Source organism: Culex pipiens, chromosome 3 (genome assembly GCF_016801865.2).
Source record: "Culex pipiens pallens isolate TS chromosome 3, TS_CPP_V2, whole genome shotgun sequence".
Lineage (NCBI taxonomy): Eukaryota > Metazoa > Arthropoda > Insecta > Diptera > Culicidae > Culex > Culex pipiens.
Genome location: NC_068939.1, coordinates 117,318,266 through 117,344,425, shown reverse-complemented (window position 1 = coordinate 117,344,425; position 26,160 = coordinate 117,318,266). Strand labels below are relative to the sequence as shown.

At 36.3% G+C, this 26,160-nt stretch overlaps 3 protein-coding genes across 7 annotated transcripts in view; 2 read left to right on the top strand and 1 right to left on the bottom strand.

Annotated features, from left to right (window-relative positions):
* LOC120417910 (box A-binding factor-like) overlaps positions 1–1,519 on the top strand; it is a 52,455-nt gene extending 50,936 nt beyond the window's left edge. For all 4 annotated transcript variants that reach the window (XM_039580143.2, XM_039580142.2, XM_039580141.2 and 1 more), the window contains exon 8: positions 39–1,519. In XM_039580143.2, coding sequence (XP_039436077.1) covers positions 39–763 — 725 coding nt within the window. In that variant the 3' untranslated portion in view covers positions 764–1,519. The remainder of the gene's footprint in view (positions 1–38) is intronic.
* LOC120417913 (thialysine N-epsilon-acetyltransferase) overlaps positions 1–7,110 on the bottom strand; it is a 69,205-nt gene extending 62,095 nt beyond the window's left edge. Inside the window, exon 1 of the mRNA XM_052711055.1 lies at positions 6,976–7,110. The gene's annotated coding sequence lies outside the window, so the exon portion shown is untranslated. The remainder of the gene's footprint in view (positions 1–6,975) is intronic.
* Positions 7,111–7,404: 294 nt separating this feature from the next.
* LOC120417911 (box A-binding factor-like) overlaps positions 7,405–26,160 on the top strand; it is a 57,422-nt gene continuing 38,666 nt past the window's right edge. The window contains exon 1 of one of the 2 annotated variants that reach the window (XM_052711051.1): positions 7,405–7,535. The gene's annotated coding sequence lies outside the window, so the exon portion shown is untranslated. Of the gene's footprint in view, positions 7,536–19,989; positions 20,145–26,160 lie in introns of those variants that run through there. The other variant, XM_039580147.2, reaches the window with a different exon arrangement.

The following is a 26,160-nucleotide window of genomic DNA, read 5'->3' as shown; positions in this document are numbered from 1 at the left end:
TTGAAAGCGAATTTCATTGAATTTCTTTATTTTTTCAGAACTCAAATCGCTCAAAGCATCGATCGCCCACTCGGGCATCATCCAGTCGACGTCCACCCCGTCGAGCGTCGGCAGCAACCTGTCTCCGGCGCACCAATCGGCATCGTCGCCATCGCATCACAACCAGCTATCGCCCCTCGCGTACACCCCGCAGGTTCCGTCACCGATCACGAGCACTCCAACGAGTGCGATCGTCAACATCAGCAAGTACAACCAACAGCAGAAGAGCGTCTTCATGATGCCCCCGTTCGGGGCGGCTTCGCTCGCCGCTAACCAACACCAGGCAGCCGTGGCCTCGTTGAGCCCGATGGGATATCATTTGAACAACAACAACAACAGTTCATCGAACGGCTCGCTGATGAGTCCAAAGTACCACCAAAGTCCGTCGGAGTCGCCGAGTAGCATGTACTACGACATGATGTCGGCGGAGGTCGGTGGAGTCGATCAGCACGGGCTGAACTCGATCGTGAAGATGGAACCGATGGTGGGACACTATCAGGCATACCATCAGGCCCTGCATCAACAGGTTGTTCAGCAGCATCACCAACAGCAGCAGACTCAGCAGCAAATGCAGCATCAACATCAGCAGCAGCAGCAACAGCTGATGCACAGCCAAAGTCGGAGCCCGTCCATTTCCGACGAAAATGACCATCAATCTCCCGAGGGACTCCAGGACAGCAAGCACAACATCACGCGGCCCACGGTCGTCTCCATGTCCAGCTAGGAAGCTGCGAACGGAACAAAAGACAGAAAAAAAACAACAAAACATTAGATATTTTGCTTGAATCTCATGCTCAGAAGCCAAACGCAGACAAAACCAAAAAGACTAATTTGAATAGCTAACGACTGAATCTTTCCTCTTGTGATGATTCATCACTGTTCGGTTCTATCCGGCAGGCGAGCTTTATCTTTCTCTTCCAAAAAATAAAACATGACCGTAGGAATAAGTGCACTTTAGCAAGAGATAGGGACTGCTGCAGTTAGAACACATTTTAAATCGTTTATGCACTTTCTAGAAAGTAACGAGAGCACTTAGTGTTAGAAAAGAATATGAACACCTTTACGACAACTGCACGAGAACGAGTGTATCATCTAATCAGCTGCTCTAGAATTTAAAAATATTTTGTTTGGTAAACCAATCATGTAAATAATTCCAATTCAACCGTGCGACTAGGTTAAAAAACGAGGGATTATTTGTTAAGTTACTTCATAAGACCATAGCGTTAATAGTTTTGGTACTCGTTTCAAGGCTCTCTAACTCATGAAAAATACTTCGTAAACTTTCCACTGATATAAAGCAAATGATTCCACCGAAAACAAATCAATGTAAATTTCGAAAGCAGGCGGAATCATGTTAATTAGTTTTAGAAATCGTTTGACAATCAGATGCATGACCTTTTTAATTATAAAAATTGTTATTTTACGTTACTTGTTAAAGTAGATCTAAATTTTATGAAATAAATTGGTTTTATAGCGTGTACTCAACGTAGTTTCGCAAATGTAGAAAGAAAACACTTGTCGTGGTCGTGCCTTTTAGTGTGTGTGAGTCCCAGTTGGACTCATTTTGGGTGTAGTTTTGCTGTGATCGTGTGAGGAAATATGGATATAAACGCAAATGTTTAATCTATGATAAGCGGAATGCCCGCCTCTCCGACGACGCTTGGTGGAGTATGTTAGCTGTCTGGTTGAAACATTGCATTCGTAGAATGATGAGTAATTCAAGCAGCACCACCACAAAAATGCTTGAATAAATTTATGATTTAGTATTTAAATGAAGCAACAAGAAATTCTCATAACTTTGGCAGGTTCAGGATTGGGTCATATTTCCATCCAATTTGCTGTTTCTCAATGTTCAAACAGATTATTTAACAAAACTTGAACTTGAAAACTTACTTGAAACGTCTTTTAGTCGCTGTTTTTGATCATCAAACCCAAGCAGGTGTGAAGAACAAGAGATCAATATTCCTGGATGGTATTCCGTAACCCTTAAAAATTGGTCGGGCAAAATTTGGTTTAATACCATTTTAAAGTATTTTGGGACCATCCATAAACCACGTGGTTTATGGATGGTCCCATTTTTTATATTGCAAAATTGTTAAATTTGTCGTTGATCGGATACCAAACTAGGGTACGTTTCTGGTAATACAGTATTTTATCAAATTCCTCTGAAAATATGAATTTCATTTTGTGCTGAAATGATGAACAAATATAGACAAATTTGGATTTTTTATAACCGGAAGCATCCAATTTCGTCAATTCTACCAAATGTAAGAATATTTTGAAGAAAACGTTACATTATCCACCATAAGGTGGTTGAAGCCTTTCTCACATTATTATACTTTTTTGGTTAAATAAAAATGTCCAACCTTTAAATCTGAAGTTTTTTTAAAAGGTCCAAATTTCCAGTTTTTGCTTTTTGGGCGTTTTTTAATACTCCTGACTCAAGGCGGTTTCAAAAACACCCAAAAGGCAAAAACTAGAATTTTGGTTTGTTGAAAAAACTTCATATACTCATAACTCGATAGGGTAGTCAGATCTTAAATCTTTTGGACACGTTGGATAGGTCTTTTGCCTTCCTCACTGAGGTAAGGCTATAATCCTGCTCTAAAAATGAACTTTTTATTAAAAGCTCAAAGACCCACCTTCATGTATACATATCGACTCAGAATCGAAAACTGAACAAATGTCTGTGTGTGTGTATGTGTGTGTGTATGTATGTATGTGACCAAAATTCTCACTGAGTTTTCTCAGCACTGGCTGAACCGATTTTGACCAAACCAGTTGCATTCGACTTGGTTTAGGGTCCCATACATCGCTATTGAATTGTTTGAAGTTTCGATAACTAGTTCAAAAGTTATGTTTAAAAATGTGTTTCACATATATCCGGATCTCATTTATATGCATGTAAACGATGTCCGGATCCATCATCCGACACATCGTTGGTTAGGTATTTGAAAGACCTTTCCAACGAGTCCACAACATTGAAGATCTGGCAAACCTGTCTCGAGTTATGACCACTTAAGTGATATTTATGTAATTTTTTGAAGCCGGATCTCACTTTAAAGTATGTAAACGATGTTCGGATTAATCATCCAACCCATCGTTAGTTTGGAAATTGAAAGACCTTTCAAACGAGTCCACAACATTGAAGATCTGGCAACCCTGTCTCGAGTTATGACCACTTAAGTAATATTTATGTAATTTTTTGAAGCCGGATCTCACTTAAGGGTGCACAGCAACGAAGGATGTTGTTGTCTTCTTATTCCAAAATTGTCAAACTTACGGACCCAATCCTGCAACAACGCGATTGTAAAAATAGTCAAACTTTGTTGTAAATTACTCTGTAGACAGTACATTAGGGGATGAATAAAAAAATATTTCGATAGTAACCGTAGTTTTGAAGATACTAAAATGTCTGTAACAAAAATCTGGGTGCAAAAGCTCTGGTTGATGTGCACCGTTAAATGTATGAAAACGATGTCCGGATCCATCATCCGACCCATCGTTAGTTAGGAAATTGAAAGACTTTTCAAACGAGTCCACAACATTGAAGATCTGGCAACCCTGTCTCGAGTTATAACCACTTAAATGATATTTATGTAATTTTTTGAAGCCGGATCTCACTTAAATGTATGTAAACGATGTCCAGGTCCATCATTTAGCCAATCGTTGGTTAGGTTATTGAAAGACCTTTCTAACAAGTTCACAACATTGAAGATCTGGCAACCCTGTCTCGAGTTATGACCACTTAAATGATATTTATGTAATTTTTTGAAGCCGGATCTCACTTAAATGTATGAAAACAATGTCCAGATTAATCATCCGACCCATCGTTAGTTTGAAAATTGAAAGACCTTTCAAACGAGTCCACAACATTGAAGATCTGGCAACCCTGTCTCGAGTTATGACCACTTAAGTGATATTTATGTAATTTTTTGAAGCCGGATCTCACTTAAATGTATGTAAACGATGTCCGGATCCATCATCCGACCCATCGTTAGTTAGGAAATTGAAAGACCTTTCAAACGAGTCCACAACATTGAAGATCTGGCAACCCTGTCTCAAGTTATGACCACTTAAGTGATATTTATGTACTTTTTTGAAGCCGAATCTCAATTAATTGTATGTAAACGATGTCCGGATCCATCATCCAACCAATCGTTGGTTAGGTAATTGAAAGACCTTTCAAACGAGTCCACAACATTGAAGATCTGGCAACCCTGTCTCGAGTTATTACCACTTAAGTTATTTCTGTGTACTTATTTTTCTAGATCTCAAAAATAGCTGAAGTATGTACCACTCATATTACCCATTTTTGATAAAAAGTGAGGAAGACATCAACCACATAGATGGATTAAGTTAGTTTTTTTATTAACTTTTGATAGGGTTGTCAAATCTTCGACGTTTTAGGCTCATTGAAAATGTCTTTCAAATACCTTTCTAAAAATATATAACAAAACGAGTTTTCTTACTAAAACCACTCTTTTTACAATCTTTCGAACTTAAGTCAAAATCTTTTTTTACATAACTTTTGAAGTACTTTTCTACATTTGTTCAGAACTTGATTCTGAGTCGATAGGATTACGTGAAGGTGGATCTACGAGGTCGAATTAAGATGTTAATTTTTCGAGTGATTTTATAGCCGTTCTTCAGTAGTCAGTAAGTCCGTTGCAAATATTTTTCAAAGTTTATGTCCCCCTCCCCTTCAAAATATGTTCAAAAAATCAGAGGGCTAATAAATATTTTTTTCAAAAAACTTCAAACTTTTTATGAAAATGTTAGTCAAATCAACTGGAAACAATCAAAAATGCATTTTCTGCACTGATAATCATATTTAGCATGTTTGGGCTTGTTTCAAAATATTTTGAATTTTTACTAAATTCCAATTTACGACTCATTTCGCAAAAAAAAAATCGTCAAGGTTTAGATATTTTGGAAACTAATGATTGCAAAACAACTGGACATGTGTATAATCGTTTTAAAACACTTTTTAGATTCAACTGTTGAAACCATGGCTCGTAATTTCAATTTTTATACTTTTTATTTTTTTGCCCCCCTCTTCCCATCGATTTTGGTCAGAGTCAAGGGACATAAACTTCAAAAATAAATGCAACGACCTAAGGTGAGGGAGGCAAAAAGGGGTAAAATGACTACCCGAGCGGTTGAGTGTTGATTCAAATATCAGGATTTCTAAAACATCAATATCAATCTTGAAAATCAAATCTAAAATATTGTTAGGCATTGGTTGGACACAGCAAATTTAAACGATTTCAAGGATTGCGAGAGATCTGTAATATTTGAGTGTCTCTGTGAAATTCAACGACTTCTGGGAAATCTCGTAAAATTATGTTTAATTTTCAAAATAGATACAGTCAAAACTCAACTATCCGAAGTCCGTGCAAGCATTTATTTTCGGATTATAATCGGACAATCAAATCACAAAAATATTTTTTTTGTCTTACTTTGGGTTGCTGAACTCAAATTTGACCCAAACATCTAAAGTAGGGTAGGCTAGACACTTTTGGTTTTTATTTTTCAAAGGATTTTGTATTTTTTCATCAGTGTTTTATAATGGGCTTTTTGTTGCATTTTCTTTTTATTAAATAATTCTAGCACTGACCAAAATATGAGATCGATCCGATCTCTACAGCCAGATTTATTCTAATGTCTCATTTTAGACGCACTTGGCAGAAACAGTGCCAACTTAAAACTTTAACTAACAAAATTTATAAAATTCTTATATTTATATTAAATTAATTAATATCTTTTGTTTAATGAAGTTAAAACTCAATAAATGTGCCAAAAATCACTATCAACTCATGTTTAGGAAGATTGATACAGATTGTGAAAAGTTCAATGAAGAAAAATCAAAGTGTCTCATTGTTACCCATGGGCTGAAACGGTTGGGGAACATTGAGACAGCCTGAAAATTGTGTAATCCAAAATAGTGGTGGAGGAGAACCGGGAATAGCAATTTTGTTACGTAACAAGTATGTAACCACTTGAATTTATTTAACTTGGGGTTGCTGTTCACAAATTCGATTTCAAGAAAAGTAAATTTAATTAAAATTCATGATTTGACTATCCGAAGTTTCTTTAAGGACCTTAGGATAAACAAACTTGAGATAATTGAAACTATGAATGTTTGTGGACTATATTTTAAGCTTTATTAATTGTTCATCACATACCGCGAAATTCAAGATATGAAATCTTGCCTTTACTGTTAATTAACAAGAAATAAATGCTTTTAAAACATGCAATTCATTTTAAAAAATCCTGCAAATTTCTCAAAAAAAAAATGTTTGATTAAAAAAACAAATAAACCTGTTTTTATGATTGATTTTGGTAGTACCTACATTCCAGGCCGGGAACCGTGGTGTAGGGGTAAGCGTGATTGCCTCTCACCCAGTCGGTCTGGGTTCGATCCCAGACGGTCCCGGTGGCATTTTTCGAGACGAGATTTGTCTGATCACGACTTCCGTCGGAAGGGAAGTAAATGTTGGCCCCGGACTAACCTAAAGGTTAGGTCGTTAGCTCAGTTCAGGTGTAGGAGTAGTCTCCCTGGGTCCTGTCTCGGTGGAGTCGCTGGTAGGCAGTTGGACTAACAATCCAAAGGTCGTCAGTTCGATTCCCGGGGTGGATGGAAGCTTAGGTGTAAAAAGAGGTTTGCCAATTGCCTCAACAATCAAGCCTTCGGACACCTAGTTTCGAGTAGGAATCTCGCAATTGAGAACGCCAAGGCAATGCTGTTGAGCGAAAAATTTTAGTTTATTTTTATTTATTTTTTTATTCCAGACTCGATTTTCCAAAGTCCTTAGAAAAAATCACTTATCAGATTTCCTAACATCTGGACTTAAATGAGTATTTTTTTCTATGTCACTTGAAAAGCTTGTCTGCAATCAACCCCAAAATATAATAAAGAGCATAAAACCTTACCTGGAACCACGGATTGGGTCTTTTCACAGAACGGGCAGATGTGTGCTGCGGTTGATGGCAATTCCGCGGGGAGGACCCTCCGAAACATAGAGACCGTTGTTGTGTGGTACAATCACGGTACCCATTTGCCGTGGTGTGCGTGAAAGGTGTTTGCGCAACAAGGTAAACTCTTTTTTATCAGCACCACAGCTACGTAACACTATCTCAACAGTTGAAGATTGGGCGTGATATAGATAACACCCCGCTGTACTTGATTTGTTTCCACCGTTGCTCTAATTCCAGGAATTATCAAACTCTTGGATTATAGCGTTTTTTTTCACTTATCTTTTCATACTTAGAATTTTTGACTGGCCACAAATCAACTTTGAGCTGGAATTTCGAAATCCTCGACATAATTGATGAGTGTAACGGGGATTAGACATTAATTCATCATACACTTGTATCCACACATAATCACGAAATCGATTTTCCGCCACAGTTTAGTGAAATGCAGTGAAAACACGTCGTGCTTGAAGAACTGTGGGAACATTTGAGCAGCAGATCACCAATCACAAAGTAAGGTATGTTTCAACTCGTTACTCCAAAATCACACTTCCCGCAAGGACACTGTTCCGGAGGTACACCGATTCCTCCCTGTGGGACCGCACCGCGTTGAGCAACTTCTAATCGCGTTCCGTTCCCTGCCACGACTGGCCATATCTGGCAGAAAATTGAAATTGAATTCCGACCGGCCGGGGCAAAAAAGAAGGACTGAAAATATTGTAATGAATATCTACGATAGTATTATAAGATAATAAGTTTGATAATGTTATTTACAGTAACTAAATCGTGGCGGACACCATCTTTATCTGTTTGTTAAGGTGAAAACCGGCGAGATAAAATGCCTCATTTATCTATATATATAATCACACTGATTGTCTATATCTTGAAAAGTGGTCGACAAACTAGAGAAGGAAGCCGGGCGGGGAACGGAAAAGGGAACGGTTGTACCTTACTGATAACTTTGATTGCACATTTCGGAACGCACCCACACCAGCAGCGTGCAACTACGGAGCTAGGGCTAGGTGCAACACACATGTGCAGCAGAGAGTGCAGCGCAAGGATCTCGCCTATCGTGCATATCGTTAAGAAGTTGTTGCACTGGAAAGAGAGAGAAGGAATCGTACCCAAAATTTGGCTTATCTAGAAATGCACATTTTTGTCATGGTGTGTAGCAGATAGCGAGTTTCGAATCTGACAAAGTTATGAATAAGTATTAAGAAAAACAAAAAATAAGAAAGTTACCATCTATCATATTAGCACTTTTAAATTCGATTGCAGCTCTTGAAAAACGTTTTCAAATGAAATAAAATTATATTTAGCTCTATAAGATGTGATGGAACAAGTTTCTATCACCAGTTTTGCTAATATTGTGTGAATATGAAAATGGCAAATTTGATGGAATTAGAATCCTTAACACGCCAAATATTCGTGAAAACCCCTGCATCATGATATCTCTCGTATTATTGACAAAAGATCACAGCTATCTGAAGTTTTCCAGCCTTTTTAAAAGATCTCCAAACTTTTGCCTTGCTTACAAAAGAAAGGTTTAAGGTTGGCTTTTGGAAAAACGCTTTACTTAAAAATCCCAGAATAAAATCCTATTACTAATTTGAAGGTTTGGATGCGCTCTTTCGATTGAATTTTGGCCCAAAACCCGGTACTTAAAGCCTGATTTTTTAGAGCTCTTTTTCTGAAATGCTTGTGTAAACACTTTCAAATTCAAAGAATTCAATTTCAAACAAAAAGCCATTCGAAAACAAAAACTGCTTGTGCCCAAAATTTGAAGCTTTTCCAAAATTTATTTCCAGAGATATTGCCAGATTAGTGTTTTACGTCCTATTTTTACCCTATTTTTTTCCTATTAAATCTTTGGTTTTATAAAGAATCATATACTGATCATCAAATTCGAAGTTTCAGTTCGTACAAGCCATGGTTTTAATAACGGTGTATTTTTTAGCGAACACGAAATCGGGAAAAGTTGCCCCGACCCCTCTTCGATTTGCGTGAAACTTTGTTCTTAGGGGTAACTTTTGTCCCTAATCACGAATCCGAGTTCCGTTTTTTGATATCTCGTGACGGAGGGGCGGTACGACCCCTTCAATTTTTGAACATGCGAAAAAAAAGGTGTTTTTCAATAAATTGCAGCCTTTTTTTCGTAAAATCGCGATAACTCGTGATGTTTATAAGCAAACCCCTTATGTATATATATCAAAATTTTTGTAATTGTCTGCTCTACAACTTTGTAGAACATTATTACACTCTAACAAATAACCCTGCAAAGTTAGAAAAAACACAAAATTTTAAAATGAAAAATATATCATTCTAAATGTAAAAATGATCCTTCTGGGTCAATGTAGATTCGAAAAGTACATTAAATTTACCTTAAAATGACATATTCGAAAAAAATGTACAGTCGAGTAACGGAAAATGGGACAGTTTAAGTGTTTTTTTCGATGAAAAATACGTTTTTTTCGGAATTCTGAGTACGCTATCAAATCGGGCGTCTAATTTTACATAAAAGTCCCTTTGACTTCAAATTTCTATCTCATCACCGTTTCAGGCTGCAAATTATTGAAAAACACCTCTTTTTTCGCATGTTCCGCTCCTCCGTCACGAGATATCAAAAAACGGACTTCGGATTCGTGATCAGGGACAAAGTTACCCCTTAGAACAAAATTTCACGCAAATCGAAGAGGGGTCGGGGCAACAGCTGTGTGAGTTGGCGGAGAATTACCCATAGGGGGAGGGGGGGCAGAATGGCCCGCCTAAGTAAAATGCGTCAAAAACCATAGAAAAACATGAAAACTTATGAATTCAGTGTAGTAGGCTTATGCTTTGGGATGTTCCCTTCAATGTTGTATACTTGGTTGATGAAAATTTTTATCTTAAAACTATTTTTGAGCCACTTTAAAAAAAATGTTTTTTCGACTTCTTTTCCAGGGGTGCGGGGCAGAATGGGCCACCCTGCGGGGCAGAATGGGCCACCTTAGAAAACAAGCCATTTCGTCTAATACAACGTTGAAGGGAGATAAGAAATGACTTAATGTACCTTTCTAACATAGTTTCCATGAAGTTAGACCACTTTAATAAAAATAGTCACTTGCCAAAACAAACATTTTTGAAAATAGTGTTATTATATTGAAATAAGTCACTATTTTTACAAATAAGCGTCAAAACAACTAAAAAATCAACTTATGTTGCATTAAAGGTGATTTGTGAAGCTACCAGAAGTGAAATAATCCATTTAATCCAAATTTCATAACTTTTGATTGTTTTTATAAGGCAGGAAAAGGGTGGTCCATTCTGCCCCCAAGTGGATTTTAATTTAACACTTCCACCACCAAGCCTCTAAATGATTTTAAGGTTCCGTTGTTGTTTGTATACCTTGGTAGTAACATCTAGTAATGTTATAAGCATTGAGCAAACTTTTTCAAACAATCCAACTTTTCAGAAAGCTTATTTAAAAACCTCGAAATAAACAACATTTGCGTAGTTTTGTCAATAAATTTACATTTTTGCTTATAATTCGAAAAATACAATGAATTCAAACGTCGTTTTCGGTATGGTGATGCTATTTAACGTCCTTTATAAGACCCTTATCTTACAATTGGTCTAAATCCATTCTAAAGCCCAAAACCAAGGGTGGCCCATTCTGCCCCCCTGGTCCATTCTGCCCCCCCTGCCCCTATATATATTATGTCTGATGTTGGGCACCATGAATGAAGGGCTGTTAGATGCTCAAATTTGTATCCGAGAAACATGTTGCTGTTTTTCCATGACAAATTGTACAAAGAAATGATTCTTCAGCTTTTATTTTGGAGTCATTTCAAAGAAAACTAAAAAACTGGTAAATTTGGATCGGATTTTTTTTCACTGGAGGTCTAATATTGGTCAAATATGTAAGTTATAGTCTCCCAATGCAAATTCATAAAAAAATTGATGAATATGTACCATTGATTTCCATCGATTTTCAGCGACTTTCCTGAAGAAATACTTATGTGAATCGAAAAAATGTCGGGAAAAGGCCCTTCTTTCATGGTGCCAAATATCAGACTCGCCGAATTGTTTTATCCTAAGGGTGCACAGCAACCAAAGAAGCTTGCTGACTTCTTGTTCCAAAATTGTCAAATTTACGGACCCAATCCTGCAACAACGTGATTGTAAAAATGGTCAAATTTTGCTGAAAATTACTTTGTCGACAGTACTTTAGGGGATGAATAAACAAATATTTCTATTGTACCTGTAGTTTTGAAGATACTAAAATGTCTGTAACAAAAATCTGGGTGCAAAAGCTTCGGTTGATGTGAACCGTTATGTTTGTTCTACGAAACACACCGTGATTAACATTTGAATGAAAAAAGTGTTTTGAAATGCATTTTTCACCAGTCGAGATATTTCACAATAATTAGTTTGCAAAATATCTAGCTAATGACGAAAGACATATCTTTCGGGAAATAAAACTTATTGCGGTACTGTGCGTCGGAATTTCACAGCAATTCAAAATAGTTTTTTTACGAGCCACTTCCTTTTTCATTACAAGGTTGTACAGAAAAAACACAAAAACTTTGAAAAAACTCATAATTTTTCAAAAATTTTAAGATAAGGCCGAATAGATTTTCTCCAAACTTTGCATGTGGGTAATTCTCCGCCAACTCACACAGCAGTTGCCCCGACCCCTCTTCGATTTGCGTGAAACTTTGTCCTAAGGGGTAACTTTTGTCCCTGATCACGAATCCGAGGTCCGTTTTTTGATATCTCGTGACGGAGGGGCGGTACGACCCCTTCCATTTTTGAACATGCGAAAAAAGAGGTGTTTTTCAATAATTTGCAGCCTGAAACGGTGATGAGATAGAAATTTGGTGTCAAAGGGACTTTTATGTAAAATTAGACGCCCGATTTGATGGCGTACTCAGAATTCCGAAAAAACGTATTTTTCATCGAAAAAAACACTAAAAAAGTTTTAAAAATTCTCCCATTTTCCGTTACTCGACTGTAAAAAATTTTGGAACATGTCATTTTATGGGAAATTTAATGTACTTTTCGAATCTACATTGTCCCAGAAGGGTCATTTTTTCATTTAGAACAAAATTTTTCATTTTAAAATTTCGTGTTTTTTCTAACTTTGCAGGGTTATTTTTTAGAGTGTAACAATGTTCTACAAAGTTGTAGAGCAGACAATTACAAAAATTTTAATATATATACATAAGGGTTTTGCTTATAAACATCACAAGTTATCACGATTTTACGAAAAAAAGTTTTAAAAAAGTTGGTCGTCATCGATCATGGCCGTTCATGGTCACCCGCGACAGACACGGACGACGAAACAAAGAGAAACGCAAAAAGTAACTTTTTCAAAACTTTTTTTCGTAAAATCGCGATAACTTGTGATGTTTATAAGCAAACCCCTTATGTATATATATTAAAATTTTTGTAATTGTCTGCTCTACAACTTTGTAGAACATTGTTACACTCTAAAAAATAACCCTGCAAAGTTAGAAAAAACACGAAATTTTAAAATGAAAAATTTTGTTCTAAATGAAAAAATGACCCTTCTGAGACAATGTAGATTCGAAAAGTACATTAAATTTCCCATAAAATGACATGTTCCAAAATTTTTTACAGTCGAGTAACGGAAAATGGGAGAATTTTTAAAACTTTTTTAGTGTTTTTTTCGATGAAAAATACGTTTTTTCGGAATTCTGAATACGCCATCAAATCGGGCGTCTAATTTTACATAAAAGTCCCTTTGACACCAAATTTCTATCTCATCACCGTTTCAGGCTGCAAATTATTGAAAAACACCTCTTTTTTCGCATGTTCAAAAATGGAAGGGGTCGTACAGCCCCTCCGTCACGAGATATCAAAAAACGGACCTCGGATTCGTGATCAGGGACAAAAGTTACCCCTTAGGACAAAGTTTCACGCAAATCGAAGAGGGGTCGGGGCAACTTTTCCCGATTTCGTGTGAGTTGGTAGAGAATTACCCATGTAGAATTTTAGCGGTGCCAAGAACTCGTTTGGCATATGTACGATTAAGAGAATCTCTATTTTATAATTCACAATTTACATTTCTATGCCGAAAGGGAGCGTTCTTTTATTACATAACGCAAAAGTTTGGATTTTGGACCCCCTCCCCCCTTGCAACAAAATAAATTTTAAAATGTTGTATGGAGCGTAAACAGCCTACGACCCCCTCCCCCCAACTGCGTTACGTAATAAAAGAACGTTCCCAAAACATGTTGAAAATTTTAACAGTTCAGCAGTTCGTTATTGAATCAGAACATCTTTAGAATGTAACTTAAATGAGAATGGGAAAAAATTCTCCCATGCGTTTCGGTAAACTAAAAAAAAAAGTATAGACTTCAAGTTGCAAAACGAGTGCTAAAAAAATCATGTTTTGCAACGTGGTAAAAAGATTTTTCACATTTTCGAAAAAAAAAATCGATTTTTTCAGTGAAACGTTTGTTTTTCCGCTTGAATGTCATTTGCCGTCAACATTATGGTAAAACCGACGACGTCAAACTCTGAACCAGTTATACTTTTCGATACAATTGCTAAAAAGTTGAACTTTTCAGCACTCAAATGGGTGCTTAAATGGTAGTTTATGCAACATTTTGCAAAAAGATATTTTCAGCACGAGTCGTACGAGGATCTGCCGAGATCGATAAATACGACGAGTGCACTATGGTGCATTGGGTGGCCAAGTTTAAAAAAAGTGACCTTCTCCAAATATTTTTTGGTATTTTTTTTCTCGAAAGTAAACATTCTAACTAAGAAAAGTCCAAATTTTCAAAGCTCTGTTTGTTCATTACGGAGATACGCAAGCTGAAAGTCAAAAGATGGAGTAAAAAACTAGCGTTTTTCGTAAAAAAGGTTGATTGTTTAATTTTAACATAGCTCAGCCATTTTAAATATTTTATTAGGACAATTATACATCGTTGGAAAGGTAATGAGATAAGCTTTGAAACTATTAATAGATAAAATGTTGTTTCCAAACCAAAAACTGAAGTTTTCATCGAATAACTGGAGCGTTTTTTTTAATAAAACTTTTTTTTTTGTGTTTGTTAATCGAGTACTTTTTTTGCTAACCGATGCTAAACATGAAACTAAGATCACTTGAAAGATTGGATCATAATCTAACATTGCTGAAATTTCCAGCCTGCGATTTGCCATTTTGAACATTTACGTTTAATCAAAATTTGCTGCAATCTACATATGCGCCCGTTTATTTCACTTGCTTTGCTACCTACTTCGTGGGCATCGTCGCTTCAAAAATCAATACCTGGTTTCAAGAAGTTCGAAATGACTTTATTGGAATTTTCTGTTGCCTACATTTAAAATTGAGTATCTTAGTTAAAATAAGGTATTCGTACCGAAATTTCTCAAGCAAAACTGGAGAATGGAGAATCTCAGTTTGAAGTATTCAGCCAAATATTGACTATATTCAAGTTATATGGCATGGACAAATATTCAAGTTATATGGCATGGACTCACAAAAAGAAACACACAGCAGTAGGGGAAAGTGGGGCAAGTGTAACAAGCTAAGGAAATGCTCGTTATAACCTATTATAAACGTTAAAAAATCTGTCGGAGTTTTTCATAATCATCTTATTCCAGGTCTTGACTAAGATTTTGATAGACCAAGTTTTTAAAAAATCCTGTTTTTTATTGTCAAAAATTGATTTTAACATTTTTGATTTTCCGTACGTTCTACTCTGGGTGATGAATAGAGAGATTGCGTAACGCGATTTTCGAATGATCCCACTTTGTTTACATCTATAAAGTAGGAGGCTGTTCAAGCACAAGCATGACTTTTTTCTTGCTGGTAAATGAGCTGTTTAATAATCAGTAGTATGTGTTTTATTTTGTCTAGTTTTTGACATTTTTTGCTAGAAAATTGTCGCGTTTCGATCGGTTAGAAGAGATTTTTTTACGGGTGACGAAGAACTGCGGCGAGAGTGTCATTCTGCGATGTCGCAGATAAATTCCCTGACTGATTTTGGAATCCTGCAGCTCTTCCTGGTCCAGCGAAAAAACATCGCTACTTCTAGCGAAGCTGATCCAACAAGCAGAGAGAATTTTAACTAAACCAGGTTTTCAAACGGAATCAAACAATATCTGGGTGGATACAACCGCATCGACACCATGAACAACTTCCATTCATAATTATACAAAAATGACGATCTCGCCTTCATCTTTCTTAAGATTTCTTGACTTCAACTACAGGTCCTCAAAAGCCACACATTTTTCATTAAAAAAAAACAATTTTTAATGATCGATAACAATAATCTCTACTTTTGGCGAACAGTAAATTGGTTCCACTTTGACAGTTCAAAATTGAGGCCGTTTTGCGAACCACTATTCAGCATCCAGGTTCTACTCAACTAGTGGGGCAAGACGAACAACCCGTTGGGGCAAGAGGAACAGTGCATGAAACAACATGTTAATTTGCTAACAATTGAACTGTTATCACTTAAATACATCAGATTAGAAAGTATTTGAAAAATTTCTTTAATTTTGAGATTGAATAATAATATTTTACTAAAAATTTTATTGTTTTTACAAAAAAAAATATTACTCAGATGATAAATAGTAAATTTTCATAATATCACTTTATTTTGTATGGACAATTGTTTATAACTTTTTTAGTACTTTTATGTATTTATTTTCCAATGAAATATGTTGTTCCAGCAATTCGTAATTTTTTCCATACTAAAAATCCATATGGTACACTTGCCCCACCTGAACAAGATTTTTTAAAAGCTCTCAACAAAAAAAAAAAACAATAGTTAAATCATACTTTATAATAGGTGCAAGTCGTTGGTAGGGACACAACTGATCTAAGAAAAATAGCATTTTGATAAAATGAGCTTTAAAACGAACCCCAAGCCTTATTTTGTACATACCAAATAATATAAGAAAACAAAGGTTTTGAAAAAAACTTCACTAAATCTTATGCCCCGTGGCGTTTACGTCGTTTCGGCGGTTATGTGGTAGTATAATCAGCTAATTGCATTGCTAGCAACAATTCCTCATACTGGAAATAATAAAATTGTAAAAATTAAGGCCGTACGAGCGATTGTTCCTCTTGCCCCATATGGTCGTCTTGCCCCACCTTCCCAAATATTTGACTTAAAATGAATTTATTACGCTTATAAAAATTTTGTTGGAGGGGAGGAGGGGAGGGGTCAAAGAAAGAGGGGGGAGGGGTTGTGTCCTTAATGTGGGGTGTATTAGCTTATCCATAATTTAATAATATAAACTCGCAATACAATATTTACGCAATTCTGTTGTACTTGTAAATGTATGAAAAGACTATTTATTATAAACAATGAACTATTGAAAAACATGAAAGTACATAAAATCAACGTATACCATTTCAATACCATATATTTACCCAAATTTGTATGAAAAAACATTTAAAAAGCAAAAAAAAATTTGGCAGCCTGTTTGTATGGGGATGGCCTATAGTGGAGTGCTGAAAAAATCAAGTTTAGTTTTTGTGTTTGTTAATCGAGTACTTTTTTTGCTAACCGATGCTAAACATGAAACTAAGATCACTTGAAAGATTGGATCATAATCTAACATTGCTGAAATTTCCAGCCTGCGATTTGCCATTTTGAACATTTACGTTTAATCAAAATTTGCTGCAATCTACATATGCGCCCGTTTATTTCACTTGCTTTGCTACCTACTTCGTGGGCATCGTCGCTTCAAAAATCAATACCTGGTTTCAAGAAGTTCGAAATGACTTTATTGGAATTTTCTGTTGCCTACATTTAAAATTGAGTATCTTAGTTAAAATAAGGTATTCGTACCGAAATTTCTCAAGCAAAACTGGAGAATGGAGAATCTCAGTTTGAAGTATTCAGCCAAATATTGACTATATTCAAGTTATATGGCATGGACAAATATTCAAGTTATATGGCATGGACTCACAAAAAGAAACACACAGCAGTAGGGGAAAGTGGGGCAAGTGTAACAAGCTAAGGAAATGCTCGTTATAACCTATTATAAACGTTAAAAAATCTGTCGGAGTTTTTCATAATCATCTTATTCCAGGTCTTGACTAAGATTTTGATAGACCAAGTTTTTAAAAAATCCTGTTTTTTATTGTCAAAAATTGATTTTAACATTTTTGATTTTCCGTACGTTCTACTCTGGGTGATGAATAGAGAGATTGCGTAACGCGATTTTCGAATGATCCCACTTTGTTTACATCTATAAAGTAGGAGGCTGTTCAAGCACAAGCATGACTTTTTTCTTGCTGGTAAATGAGCTGTTTAATAATCAGTAGTATGTGTTTTATTTTGTCTAGTTTTTGACATTTTTTGCTAGAAAATTGTCGCGTTTCGATCGGTTAGAAGAGATTTTTTTACGGGTGACGAAGAACTGCGGCGAGAGTGTCAGTCTGCGATGTCGCAGATAAATTCCCCGACTGATTTTGGAATCCTGCAATTCTTCCTGGTCCAGCGAAAAAACATCGCTACTTCTAACGAAGCTGATCCAACCAGCAGAGAGAATTTTAACTAAACCAGGTTTTCAAACGGAATCAAACAATATCTGGGTGGATACAACCGCATCGACACCATGAACAACTTCCATTCATAATTATACAAAAATGACGATCTCGCCTTCATCTTTCTTAAGATTTCTTGACTTCAACTACAGGTCCTCAAAAGCCACACATTTTTCATTAAAAAAAAACAATTTTTAATGATCGATAACAATAATCTCTACTTTTGGCGAACAGTAAATTGGTTCCACTTTGACAGTTCAAAATTGAGGCCGTTTTGCGAACCACTATTCAGCATCCAGGTTCTACTCAACTAGTGGGGCAAGACGAACAACCCGTTGGGGCAAGAGGAACAGTGCATGAAACAACATGTTAATTTGCTAACAATTGAACTGTTATCACTTAAATACATCAGATTAGAAAGTATTTGAAAAATTTCTTTAATTTTGAGATTGAATAATAATATTTTACTAAAAATTTTATTGTTTTTACAAAAAAAATATTACTCAGATGATAAATAGTAAATTTTCATAATATCACTTTATTTTGTATGGACAATTGTTTATAACTTTTTTAGTACTTTTATGTATTTATTTTCCAATGAAATATGTTGTTCCAGCAATTCGTAATTTTTTCCATACTAAAAATCCATATGGTACACTTGCCCCACCTGAACAAGATTTTTTAAAAGCTCTCAACAAAAAAAAAAAAACAATAGTTAAATCATACTTTATAATAGGTGCAAGTCGTTGGTAGGGACACAACTGATCTAAGAAAAATAGCATTTTGATAAAATGAGCTTTAAAACGAACCCCAAGCCTTATTTTGTACATACCAAATAATATAAGAAAACAAAGGTTTTGAAAAAAACTTCACTAAATCTTATGCCCCGTGGCGTTTACGTCGTTTCGGCGGTTATGTGGTAGTATAATCAGCTAATTGCATTGCTAGCAACAATTCCTCATACTGGAAATAATAAAATTGTAAAAATTAAGGCCGTACGAGCGATTGTTCCTCTTGCCCCATATGGTCGTCTTGCCCCACCTTCCCAAATATTTGACTTAAAATGAATTTATTACGCTTATAAAAATTTTGTTGGATGGGAGGAGGGGAGGGGTCAAAGAAAGAGGGGGGAGGGGTTGTGTCCTTAATGTGGGGTGTATTAGCTTATCCATAATTTAATAATATAAACTCGCAATACAATATTTACGCAATTCTGTTGTACTTGTAAATGTATGAAAAGACTATTTATTATAAACAATGAACTATTGAAAAACATGAAAGTACATAAAATCAACGTATACCATTTCAATACCATATATTTACCCAAATTTGTATGAAAAAACATTTAAAAAGCAAAAAAAAATTTGGCAGCCTGTTTGTATGGGGATGGCCCATAGTGGAGTGCTGAAAAAATCAAGTTTAGCAACTTTTCAGCGCCAAAAACAGGGGGAAAGTAGGCCGTTTAGCTTCTCCCGAAGGGCAGGAATAGTTGATAGTTTCACAGCGGAATTGCAAAAAGTAATTTTCCGCACTGTTATTTCTGGCGATAAAAAGTAGGCCGTTTCGTCATTCGAGAATGACAGGAAAGTTAGTGGTTTCACAAAGGACTTTTGCAAAAAAGTTCAGCAGATTTGGGAGGAATTTCCATCATACTTTTAAAACGTTTGTAAGCAATACGTTAGCCGTCATTCGGGAGAGATTTTTGTTATCATTTTCCACCACATCTTGTGTTAGAGTTAGGAAATCTACAAAATAATAAGAAAAACAAAAAAAAAAAACATCGGCGCATTGCAGGAAATCTCAAAACATGTGCATTCTATACATTTTGCAATACCGCTGCTCTTGAAACTGCACTCCTTGGAACCGCGGCTGGCTTGCAGAACTGATTCCAAACTGATTCGGCCGTTTTGTCGCAAGGGAGATACGGATTGATAAAATTGCTGTTTAGAGATACGCGGGCGGGAAGGGGGAGTCATCATCCATCCTCGTCCTTGCCGTTCACCACCGCGCCTATACACCTATGTTCGAAATAATCAGCTCCTCTAGACCAGCGAGATACGCGCGGAGATAACTGTTTGGCACCCATAGTGCGAGCGCTGAGGTGTTGGCTTTGCGTGACTTGCTCAGTGTTTGAAATTTTGCTTTCGCAGTGGAGAAGTGCTAAGAACTTGCAATGTTGAGAGGTTTCCTCGTTGTTATCCAAAGTTCTTGTAGAAAATAAGATTTGTGATGGTTTCACTGTGAATTCGAAGAATTTTTGCTCATGTTGTTTGATTAAATTCCAATACTGCGCGAACAGTAAAGCCGTGAAATCAGGAACAGCGAATTGATATGTTAACTTATCACCGCACTTCACTATCTGTACCGAGATATAACTTTTGAAAAAAAGTTAAATTTAATATTATATTATATTATCACCATATTTCAGGCATCCCATTCCGGAGGAAAGGACGGAACAGTGTGCGCACGCCGTTTTGCACAATTACTCGCGATAGTTCGGGCGCGGGTGGATTTGTTGTTTTTTTTGTATGATCAATTAAGTACGATCGGTTGAGATGCTGTCGAGCTGTCGTCAGGATGGAATTGTCCAGAATTGTATGGTGGAACAGTAAGTCGCTGGAGGAAAAAAGCAATATTGTCCGGACCGTATTGTGATTAGTCGTCAATCAATTTGAGTCTTTATTGACCGGCGTATAATTCTCCTGACTTGTTTCGTGAGTGATGAAATCGTCTTGGAGATATTTATCTCTGGTGCATATGACTTTGCCGGGTGTTTGTTTGTCCACACTTGGCGGCTCTACTAGTCATCGAGTTCTTCTTATTTTACTTGTAGACCTCTCCGGAATAAATGTAATTCATAAGCTTGTCAAGATGTCCAGAATTGATATTTTCGGGTTCGCCCAGCGCTCGAGGTAAACTTTTATTGCCGTGTAATATAAAATTCAACTGCGATCGATCGGGGTCTATTTCATTTTCGAGCAAATCGGAAAGCATCGGAACTGTTGACGTGGACACCGCCGTCTGGCCACCAACTCCGGTCAGAGCTTTAGGCAGTGAAATGGAACAAAAACCACGTTCAAATTGGTTCACTGATAAGAGGGACCTGTATCATGTGGTACACCTCGACTCGGCGATACCTTGTCCGCTCTTATCAAAAAACGGCGTGCTGTTTTCATTGTTATCGGGGCAGGGTATTTACCTGGGGCTTCTAATGAGTCCCGGCCGAGGTGGGCTGGGGTAGTGATAACAGCAAAAGCCTCGAGGCAAATGAAAATGTTGTGTTGAAAAAAAAAAACAACAACACCATGGCAGGTGGGTGAGGAGGTGAGTCTCGGCCAGCTAGCCAGCCTCTGAGTTGATTGATGGTGATATTACCGATTTTGGTGCGGTGTTCCATTGTGTTCGTCCGCGGTACAAGACTGTACACAATGCTACGAAGTTACGACAATGTAGTTAGGCACTTGTCCCGAGGTGCATTTATATCATACATTTTGAATCGGCCAATAAAAAATGATAGAGTACAAAACCTGAAAAAATGCATTGGTCTTAGGTTGCAAGGAGAACAAATAGTACCTGAAATCGTGAACATGTGTTCATGAAAATGTAATGTAATTTGAACAAAGTGTTCACTTTGTTAATGGTTTCCATTTTCATGTTTGTGTCAAGAGGGAAAAACTGAATTACAAATATCAAACCTGTGAACGGCCCGAGCGGTTTAGGCTTTCAGGATTTTTGTGATATTTACTTGTAGAGTCAAAACAGATCAGTAAACTTCACTTATCTGTATATAACACTTTTTGAAGATTACATTTTTGCGGTAACACTTTCAACTTTTACGCGCACGATCACATCACTTTGCATTAAGATCTTCGTCGAGCCAGTTCTCTACGTTGAAGCCAGACTTGTCCTCCAGACCAATGCGCCGAGCCATGCCAGACCCCGAACTCCTAAGTCCCGGGTGGACTCTTCACAGCGGCTAAGTCCCGGCGGACTCTTCACAGCGGCTAAGTCCCGGCGGACTGCGGCCTCCACCGCTAAGTCCTGCTGGACTGGGGCCTCTGCTACTGGTGGCTGCTGGCGGGTCCGGCTGGTCTGGGGCTTCTTCAGGATCTGGAACTGGACTGGGCTTGAACTGGCTGGAACTGACTGGAACTAACTGCCCTCCTCAAGAATTTTGGGGATTTTATAGTCAGTCCCCGAAAACTCTACTAAATTTTGTTCTGCTAAAAGTGGTCCGTTTCGATGAGAAGCATCGATGAACCTCATGAATTAAATTATGCAGACCTCTGCAATTCTTCATGACTTTCCGTAGTGAGTACACCTCAAAATCGGAAGTCATGGGTTCGAACCATTGTCGTGAAACTTTAAATTATGTTATTGGAATATTAAAATTATGTTCCTAAAACATTCTCAAAAATGTATGTCAATAATGAGAAGGTCGAATTCTCCATTGAACAAACATGCCAATGAATTTGGTAAAGCCACACCCTCAATTTCCCCTGTGAAATAACATTGCACATTCATAATTGAAAGCTTAACCTTTTTTTTTGATTGTCTAACAATTGATTTAAAAAAATGGTTTGGTTAATCTCCCCCACACTTATCAGCTAGATGATCGTCTGAAAGAAATGATCATCTCTGGAAAGAATATTGTCGGGTGTAGTGATCGTGCGGTTTACAATTTGTTCTTCTTGTGCTTTCTTGTAAATTGCTTTATAATATAATTGTTCTTTTGATTTTTCTCCTGTAAAAATTATTTGCATTACTTTTTTGATCTTCTGTCCTGTTAAATTACTTGAACTACTATTTTGAACTTCTCTTGTAAAAATATTTTCGTTGAAACTGATTTAAATAAACTTGCATTTGAAATTAATTTTCATTATATCTCCTAAAAAAAATCATTGCATTTTTCCCACTGTAAGCAAAATCTGTTGTAGAACTGTGTTGATCGGCTGGTTGTTATCGTTGTCGTCTTCCATTAAAAATCGTCTTTATCGTGAGGCTATTCATTCCACAGTGACTTGGTCAATTGGTCAGTTTGCGAGGCTAAGGTGCTGAATTTCGTCGATTAGTGCAACTGTCGTTTCCATCATGAATTATGCTTCATAACTCAACTGTGAGTTGACTGTGGTCAATTTTGAGAGTGCATTGACTTCTCACTTGCTGAGTAGTGTGAATTGTTCGTAAATCCAGTATTTTTTTTGTCCAAAATTGACTTTTCCAGTTGCTTTGTATCTTTGAAAATATCAAATTATTGACATCGGTTGATGTAATTCTTTTTTCAAATGTTTAGGAAATGTTGTTTGTCCAAAATTGTCTTTTCGTGTAATTTGCAACTTTGGCTTTTGTAAATTAATGACATCGGATGATGTTATCATTTGTTTATCATGATCTTCTCCTTTTCAATAGTTTCAGACGTGCAGTATGATCTCAACTTGCATTTTTGTTCCATAATTGATGTTTCAATCATCTTTACTTCGCTTAATTCCACATTTCGATTTAGTAATTTGTTTTACGTGAATGTCTCGTTACAAAAAATGCGATTTAATTCGACTTGATCCTCATTGATATGACCTTTTACAACAACATCAACACCGTTACCTGTCCAACCTCCCGCATGACTTTGCCACTCACCATCTTGCCATCACAAACTTCTGCATACGAACGCGTAGAACCAGCATACGAACGCGTCGATCCTTGTGTTTCGTCTCCCGTCTCTACCATATTTTGCTTCAGTTTTTAGTTTTGTTTCTCCCACAAAAATTTAAAACTTGTTTTCTTCGCATGAACAATATTTTATAATTTTCAGGAATCTATCATTTAATTTCTGTGCAAAATTGAAATTCAAATTTACTTACAATCTTATAAATCTTGTTGATATTTTTATATGAAATCAGTTCTATTTTTTTTAATACTTGAAAAAATCAGTTCTAATTGACTATTATTTTTATACTTGAATAAAAAAAATTACTCTATAAAGTTTTTCATTGATCTATACGTCCTATCATCTTGTCATTGCAAAACTGCGTATGTTAAAATATCCTTTCTGTTATTCCAACTTTTTATGAAATCTGTATGTCATTCAGTGTTTTCAAATCTGTTACACTCATTCAGTCAATTTGTTTATTTGAGCAATTCGCAATAAAATGTTGATTTTGCAAGAAAATTTGTTGGTTCAATTTTCAGTCTAATGATAATGTTCTGTTTTTTTCCCTCTGAATTTTATCAGTTTAAAGGTGTTCTTCCCTTGAAGCATTATTTTATCCCTTAAAAATCCCTTGAAGCATTATTTATCCCTTGATTTTCCCTTGAAGCATTATTTATCCATTCCCTTTAATTATCATTTGACTATCCCCGTAAAGTGCAAATGTTTTGAAATGTTATTAACATATTGAATCCCCCCATGGATTACAACTGTTTTGAAGCTTTATTCGACATAACAACTCTTCCCATAGAGTATATTTGTCTACTTTTTTTCCCCCTTTGGCGTTGCTTTATCAGTTTATGTATCCCTAGATCGGAACTTATACCGTTCTTTTCGATCTTTTTAGATTCCCCACGATATACTCACAAATTTTACCTTTCCTTGAGCTGTAGTTCATATTCGTCCTTGTTGAAATTGTTGTCTTCTTGATCGTCTTCCAATGGTTTCCTGTAAATCCTTCGTATTAGCGTAAAAAAATCTGAAAATATATTCTTAATCCATTGTTAAGTAAATTATAAAACACATGTTTACATTCAACTTTCATTCTGGGTGGCCTTCCCTTGTCCAATTATTCTCACACACATTCTTACTTGCATACATGTTGTTTTGGAACATTTAATAATCACACCATCTTCATTTGCTTGTCGTTGAAATTTCATTATTGTTCAGTCCGTTTGATTTGTTTTTATTTGTAGTTAAAAATTGCGTAATTGTTTTTCTAAAACCCTGTTAACCCATTTAAGCTCAATTAAGTATATTCCCAAAATTGCAACCCAACAGCTTCTTAATTGTTTTAACGTGTTTCATCACTGCTTCATTATTATGTTTATATTTGATCATTATCGCTTCACGTGGTTTTGTTTGTTTCTTTTTTAAACCCCATCAATTCAATCATATATAAAAATTATCTTTCATCCCAAATTCATAACATTCTTGTTTGCGCATTTTTTTAGATAATAATCATTCATATTTTGTTTAACTCAACATTAATTCATTTATCATATCAAATCAATCATATATTCTTTTTTCATGTTTATTTTTCTATATAAAAAATCAGTATTTGTAACACATTTGTTTGATTCATTTAGTTCTCTTGATAACAATCGTTTTTTTTCTAATTCATCAATCATATCAATTCAATAAGTTCTTTTTATTATTATTTTTATTTTTGTTCAATATACATAAATAATCCCGTGTGTTAAAAATAAATATTTTCATTCCTTGTAGGCTTTTGATATTAATCGTTTATGATACTATGTCATTCATTGCATAAATCGCTTATTTTTTTACTTTATTTTAACTGTACTGTAATTGTCATTTCAAAATATTTTTCTTGTATTGGAGCATTTCATTTTAAATTATGATAAATGTATATTGTTAAAAAAAAAATATTAAATGTATTTTAATACGGGTACATTGTGATCTATCATTTAGTGTTATGTTAATCATTATATTTTCTAAGTCTATTATTATGTACATTTTCAAATTTGTTTCCATTTTTAATAGTGGTCGTTTGATCGCTGTTAAATTTAACGATATCGTAAGGGCCTCGCCACTTATTTTGTAACTTTTGACCAATTCCTGTTTGTACCATTTGTACCAAAACTCTATCTAGGAAATAAGGAGCTGTGGCGGAGATTCAAAGAAGCTTTGGCGGTGTTTGAAATCGCTGATCCAGCCAGGCGGACAGCCACCGATGGAAATCGTGTTTGGAAAGCCACGGGGAGATGCGGAAACGGCAAGGCTTCTCAATAATTTCTTTGTACGGAGCGTGGAGGAGATAAATGCAGGGATTCCAACAACGACGTTTACGCCTGAAGAAGGAGGGACGGAACCGGAGGAGCTGTTGAGTGAGTTTCACCCAATAACACTTAGCAAGCTTAAGGAAACGGTACGATCACTGAAGGACTGCGCTGGTGTTGAAAACGTCACGAAACGGGTAATGGTGGACGCTTTGGACGTTGTTGCTGTGGACTTACTGGACATCGTCAACAAATCGCTGTTACGAGGTGAATTCCCGGACGCATGGAAAAAGACCTTAGTAATTCCAATCCCGAAAATTCCAAAATCCAAAAAACCTGAAGACCATAGACCTATCAACATGCTGCCGCTGTATGAGAAGGTAATGGAGACGATCGTGAAGGAACAACTGGCGGCGTTCATTGATCAAACTGGCGTGCTGCTGAAAGAGCAATCTGGTTTTCGAAAACATCACTCGTGCGAGTCGGCGCTGAATCTCCTGTTGCTGAAGTGGAAACAGTGCATTGAAAAAGGAAATATTGTTCTGTCAGTCTTCGTAGATTTGAAGCGGGCCTTCGAGACCATTGACCGGACTAAATTGATACGTGTGCTGAAGAAAAGCGGGATTCGTGGAACGGTCTTGAAATGGTTCAGCAGTTACCTAGAAAACCGGAAGCAG